This window comes from Poecilia latipinna, unplaced genomic scaffold (assembly GCF_001443285.1).
Source record: "Poecilia latipinna isolate Pla-1442-1.1 unplaced genomic scaffold, P_latipinna-1.0 Scaffold5062, whole genome shotgun sequence".
In the NCBI taxonomy this organism is placed as follows: Eukaryota; Metazoa; Chordata; class Actinopteri; order Cyprinodontiformes; family Poeciliidae; genus Poecilia; species Poecilia latipinna.
Window position 1 is genome coordinate 8,004 of NW_015117678.1, and position 7,145 is coordinate 15,148.

General features: G+C 40.4%; 1 protein-coding gene across 1 annotated transcript; it reads left to right on the forward strand.

Moving 5' to 3' along the window:
- Positions 1-213: 213 nt before the first annotated feature.
- LOC106943263 (single-minded homolog 1-A-like) lies at positions 214-6,131 on the forward strand (the record flags this gene model as incomplete). Its single annotated transcript, XM_015026581.1, has 3 exons — positions 214-456; positions 4,007-4,400; positions 4,558-6,131. Coding segments are annotated over 3 exons (1,365 nt in total), but the record flags the coding sequence as incomplete, so codon positions are not given.
- Positions 6,132-7,145: the final 1,014 nt, after the last annotated feature.

A 7,145-nucleotide genomic window follows, 5' to 3' on the forward strand; every position in this document is an offset into this window, starting at 1 on the left:
CCAATCCTGGTAAAACAAGTTTCCCAACAGCAGCTACAGCCTTCTTAACACATCCCAGTTCTTCCCAGCAGTTATGCTCATACAGACACAAAAACGCAGCACTTCACATGCTGCGTTTTTAAGCTCCATGATTAGGCTTTAATTTCCAACAGATGGTGAGATTTTCTTCACCTAAATGAAAACGCACAGGTATACAAGAACTGTTGGTGACCTTTAATAAACAGCCATGGTCCTGGGAAATCTCTTTGTGTAGTTACTGACCAAAACATTTGTGCTTTTTTTGTTAGGGAAGCAGAATATAAAGGTCTTCAGTTTTCTCTAGATCAGGTTACATCCAAGGCCTCCTTGCCGTTCGGCACCAATAGTGTCACCAACAGCCTTCCAGAGAACTGCAAAACTCTCAAAAGCAGAGTGATCCGGCTCAAGACCAAATCTAGACTTTCACCATACACTCAGGTGAGATTTCTGTGTTTTGTTGCAATACCATTCAGATTACAGGTTACAGGTTGTGCTGCAAATGAGTGAACTGGGGTCATTGCAATAAAACTGCTTCTGAAAGCAGATAGACCACAAGCAGCATGTTATGTAAATGAAAATGACTTATTCAATCCTAAGAATACTTACAATTCTGGTCAGTGGATTACACACAACCATCGTGGGCATGACATTAATATTGTTTTTAACAATTTAAAGAAATTCATACAATCCATACAAGGTCAATATTATACATAGAGACTCAGATATATACATATATGAAAATTTAAATTTAAAAAAGGAGATGCTGAGAGTTCTAGAACAGGGGTCCTCAAATCCCAGCTTTGAGGGTCAGTGTCCTGCAACTTTTAGATGTGTGCCTGGTTCAACACAGTTCAACAGTGACTTGCACAGACATATCGAGGCGCAGGTTTTCAAGTTTTAAAAAAAGGGCATCAGCAAATTGTTGATTGCACTTCTTGCACAATTTTCTAAATCTTACTTCCAATTTATATAAACTCATTCAAGAAAATAAATACTTTTGTCTTTGAAGTTATCTTCCAATAAAAACCAAGTGAACGGTGAGCACAATTTGAAACTGAATATCAGAAGCCTATACCACCATTCCTAGGCTTCCGGTACAGCCCATGTTCCCCTTTCAACCATCCACCAGACAAATTTAACTACATCCATCCACCACTTCTTCACCCAGATCATGCTGTCACTCTACTTCACCACAGATCTCCACAGCCTTAAAAAACACCTGAGTCGGACATCTGCAACATTATACCAACATTATGCAAATGCATTACTGTCCTCCACACAGACACTCTGGTCAAATGCTTTCCTATAATTTCACATTGCCTAACTCCATCCCTTATATCTGGTCATGTCACAATCCAACTTCCTTCTTCTGTCATTACAATAAACAGTATGTGAATTTGCCCAATGTCCATCTACTCCACTGGTCCACGTTGTTTATCTCAAAACAACATCATCTGAAAGCGACTCTGCTCAACACTCGTTCCCTCAACAATAAAGGTCACATTCATTTATAACTGGTAATATTCTTGACTTTCTCTGTCTCCCTGAAGCATGGCACTAACCCCTATTTCTCTTTAAACCAGACCACACCCCTGGCTTTACATACCGTATTTTCCGCACTATAAGGCACACCTAAAAACCTTCAGTTTCCTCAAAAGCCGGCAGTGCACCTTATAATCCAGTGCGCCTTATATATGGACTAATATTGAGTCACAACAGGTTTAGCAACTACGGTAAGCTGCCGCCGACATTCATTTTCGCCCGTAGAAGAAGCGCGCAGTGCATGCTGGAATAGTTGTCAGAACGCTGGTTTGTAATCTATTAATAAAGTTTGACTGACCTATCTACCTACCGACCGTCTATAATCAGGTCGTCTGCACGTCATTTAGCACCACGTTTTCCACGAACATGTTGTGCGCGAATGGAGAAGGGTGACCATCATCCAGCCATGCCCCGGCCCAGTCTCGGAAGGCTCTCCTTGCCGACCGGACTTGGACTGTTTTGTTGACATTCCCTGTAGTGCAGCTCCATCTAGTGGATGCATAACATAACTTCAGCCTCTACTGTAACGTCTATTCTATACGCCTTATAATCCGGTGCGCCTTATAGTGCGGAAAATACGGTACATTGAAAAAGCTTTGGAGCATGGAGGTGGTGTTATAGCTGTACATAGAAAGGACATTAAAACAACATTCTTGATGTTCCTTCATTTAAACATATTGCTTTATTGCTAGTCATTACAGTCATTTATCAATTCCCACTTCACCTACTACTCAAACCTTACATACTCTGGTGCATCTAACCCCAAGGCGCCGCTGTAAATAAACACTTTTAATCCCAGTGATGACATCTCCAACTCCATTACAGCAGATTACAGTAATCAGACTGCCACCACCTTTGCCTCAATCTCCCCATATGATCCCTTCGTTGCATTACTGGTCTCTCCTGTTACCTCAGTTGAGATGTCCAAGCTCATAGCAGGGATGTAACGCTTCACTTGTACTTTGAACACCATCTCATGCTGTACATGCTCCTCCTCAGTTACATTACCCATTGTCAAACTCCCTCAAACTAAACTGTGACAAGTCAGACATCAACATGGATCCCAAATCCCTTACCAAACCACCAACAACTTCAGCCTCACCATTGACAGCACCACTTTGTCTCCTCCCACTCACATCTGCAACTTTGGGGTCATGTTAGACAGTAACCTCTGTCTAACCTCTGTCTAACATGACAGAGGTTACATGGCAGTCAACAGTTCAGTTCAGTTAGTAAGCAGATCATATTTCCATTGTTGTAGCTCCAACATGCACCACTGCACCCCAACAGCATTCACATTCTCTTCATCGCTGCCTGCCAGTCTCCATATAAAATCCGCAAAGCTATTCTGAATTACTGCTGCTGTGATTCTCCTCTTGATTATCTTTATCACAGGAAGCCATTATGCTGCCGTGTTTACTGCTGGGCTTACAGTATATTCCTCTCGCTACGATACCCTCTCTCAGCAATCTTAGGCGAGCGTTCAACTATGTCCATTTATGTGTCATTTTTTATGTTTATTTTTTTCTAACCAGTTTACTTATTGTTCAAAAGTGTACTAAGGGCACAAAAATAATCAAAAGAGTTGAATAGTTGTGAAATAAAAATCACCACTATTGTTTTATAATTAGGGATCCCTGCTAAGTGTACAGCTGTACATTACAAAACCTAAAATGATTACATTTAAGACATGATGATTGTATGTAAACTTCTGACCATAACTTCCAAATTTTTTTAAATATTTGGGTATTATGGGTGTTTTGTAGAAAAACTATTGTCTCTTCCTCTTTCAAAAGATTCCCTTTTTCTTTGAGAGTTATCTGTTATCTATCTTTGGATTCTAAGATCATAAATGTATCCTTCTTTTGTGTCTGTTACAGAAATGTAAAAAAGTTATTTCTCCTAAACTGCAATTTAAGTTGGTTCCAGCTCACTATTCAGACCTCACCTTCATCTTACCTACAATGTGGGATTGCACATGCAATTTCTTTGATTTGTGCAAAGCTGACTCCTTTGTGAGTTCTAGTTAAGCCAGTAGGTTAAGGACTACAAAAGTAGTTCTTGGCAAAAAGCCTCTTCAGTTTCTCCAGGCAGCAGGACAGAAATCTGACCGTTAACAGCCAAGTGTTTAGCATGACACATAAACCTTTCAGCAATTGGCTTGCTGTGGTGGATGGGTGCCAAACACTAAAAAAGTCTGGCATGTTCCAGTGGATCTGATTGGGTTTTCTAACCTATAGCTTATTGATGTATTTGCTAATTGCTTTTACAAAAAACTCAAACAGGATTTTTATTTTTATTTTTTTGCATATGTTAAAACTTGTTTGCTGTCCACAGTAACATTCAAAGGAATTCCTACATTTTGAAATAAAATCCTGAAACCCAACAGTTTTATTTGCGAAGTTTCTTAACATATTTCTTCTTGCACTTTGTCTCCGTGTTGCAGTATCCTAGCTTCAACACAGAGTCTGACCTAGACAGTCCATGGGGAAGCAGTCCTCTCACAGACTCAGCTTTGCCTCAGCTGAGTGAACACATGGAAGCCTCTTACGGCTACAGAAACTTATCTGATCCACAGAGTCTCTGCTGCAGTTTATCTGAAGAGCAGCACCACACCACCAGTGATATCCACACACACATCCACGCACACGGTCAAGGGCAGAGCTGTGAGAGGGGTCGATGTATTGCAGGTCGATATTTTCTTGGAGCTCCACCAACCAGCAGGGATACATGGTTCAGCACAGCCCGGTCCTTTATACCGCTGAGTAAAAGGTACTTGGACAATCATGATGGATACAATAGCAGTTTGGCAAGCATCTCAGCAATCCAGAGCAAGCAAGGTAAGGACTCACAACATGGCTAAATATGCCCTACGTGAGCAAAAGTATAGACATAGTATGACCAAAACTAGAAAGGAGGCTCTTGTGTCAACTGCAGTAATATTGATTCAAGTTAATTCTTCTGACTGTTGTGTTGTTATTCTTTCTCTTTCTGCAGGCCAACCCCACTGGGAGGAAGACAGCATAGTCAGCTCTCCAGGTGGAGGCTCAGTCAGTGACTCAGGAGGTCTGTATCAAGCAGATCACCACTCCTGCAGCCCAGAGGAGCCCAGTAAGATTGATACTCTGCTAAGGGCCACACAGCAGATGATCAAGGAAGAAGAGAATCGAATGCAGTTACGCAAGAGCTTTGAAAATACACCTCCAGGCATTGTCAATGGGCTTCACAGAGGTGCTGCTTCAGGTTTTACTTCAGAGTACACTCAACGGTCCTTACAAACTATGGTGTGCCGAAGTTTTAGCCAAGTAATAAGCCCTGCTTCTAGTCCTACCCCTCTATCCAGATTTAGCAGTCCTAGTGCTGAGTGTTCGCACAGGCCCAAAGACTACCACCAGACTGACATGAATCCTCTTCCTTTGCAGTTACACAACCCATTTGGTCGGTTGGGTGCCCACACAGCTTTACCTACACCAGCACCTGCACTCTACCCCTCTCACAGTCACCCACGATCATATGTGGACAGACATCCTTCATATTCCTTGACAGGCTACACTCTGGAGCACCTGTATGACCCTGAGAACCTGCGGGGCTACTGTACCTCTGCTAGCACTGACCACTACAATCACTTCCTTGTACCAGGAGAACAAAATCCTGGACATAAAGGGCAGTCATTCATTCTCACCAACAGTAGCATTAGCTCCCACAAAGGGACTAGAGTCACATAGCTTGTACAAGCTGGCTATCTGGCATGGGCCTGCTATTTACAGTTTGCATTCATTTTGACTCTGCAAGGAAGCAACAAGTCAGGCAATGACTATAAAGGGAATTAATATATTTCTGAGTGTGTGAAAAATATTCACAAGATGAAATAACAAAATCATAGTAGAATACCAGTGCCTGGAGTCTTAACAGATAATTTTATTTCATTCTGTCGTTGTGTCCTTGGGCAATACACTTCACCCGCATTGCCTGCTGGTGCTGGTCTGAGGTTCCGGTGGCAGCCTCACCATTGTCAGACTGCCCCAAAGCAGCTGTGGCTACTATCTAGTAGCTTGCCACCTCAGTGTGTGAATGTGTGTGTGAGTGGATGAATGACTAAATGTAGTGTGAAGCTCTTTGGAGTCCTCTGGATTTGACAAGGCACTGTACAAGTACAAGCCATTTACAATTCCATCCAAGTTTATGTCTTTCATTTTTTCTGTTTTAAGACCGAAAGAAAGGATCATCTGACCTGACTACAACACATTGATTAAGCCCACCCTAAAATATGACGAGCCAGTTAGAGAGTATCTAACAGTAGTAGAGTCAAGGAGTTTTTCATTCAGGTCAGCCTGTATCATTATCAGATTGGATGAAGTAGCTGTTGGTGGGAAGTCATCTAGGAACTGAAAAACTGCAAGTGTGTTAATGAAAGAGCTAACTTCCTGCGCTGTGACATTTCTAACATTTGGGAAAATAAAATTGTAGTCTGGTTACTGTTCCTATTTATCCTGCAAGCAATTCATTTTAGAAAGTGTTCATCTTGCATGTGTGATTTTCTTGTCAAACAGATAATGGTGTAAAAAATCTGAGTTCTGTTGATGTGGTCAATTCATTTGATAGAGAAAATTAGAATAAAACAAATGGAACTGGAGTCCCTTGTTTTTAGACAGCATTTGCCTACACCTGTTTAGTCACAATGAGCTTTCTAAAATTTTGTACTGCAACAATTAGAGATATGTAAAGTTATCAATCTCTGCTTTGGTTCAAGTTGATCCTGTCAACTTTAACCTCACAAACTGATATGCATAACAATTTTCTGCACTTTCTCACTCATCTTTGAGGAAGAGGGTAAGCAAAGGGACAGATACACTCATGACAGCCATAATACAAATTAAACATGACCTGACATTGAGATCTGCTCATACTGAAAGAATAACTGGATATTTATACTAAAGATAGATGTTGATAATCAAAAGAGGCCTAAAGAAGATTGGGTCAATGTGAGGAGATGCCAGGCCAAGCAGCTCAAATAACAGGGTTACAATGATGGATCGCAGAAGCAACTGTTAATAAACTTGGATTCAAGTGTCAAGATTACCTTTTCTGACAGCTTCTAAATTAACCTATATTTATACAAGTGTGTGTTTTTTATTTGGATTGCCAAACCCATTTCATTACTTAATGTTATTTATAGTGTTACTATAAATATGCTTTGAAGAGAAAATCCCTTCATGTGTACTTACACGATCATATGTGCAAAAACTGTGTTTATTGAATAAATATTTCCACATAAATTTGAGAAATGAGTTTGAAATGAATGCAGTCAGATTCAATTTAACAGATTGTTTAATGAGTGTATTTTGACAGATTCTAAAAAATATTAAACCCTTTTTGCAGGGATGACTTGTGCTTCTTTTTCTATCTGTTGCTTTTATTAGGTTTCTTGGTCCTGCAATGTCTAAAACTTCGACATCTGTACTAAAATCTGACGAAAGTTTCCGTTATAGACTTAAGGCATTCTTTTTCCTCAGTGGAGATTATACTATACTATGCTATACTATACTATACTATACTATACTATACTATACTATACTATACTATAC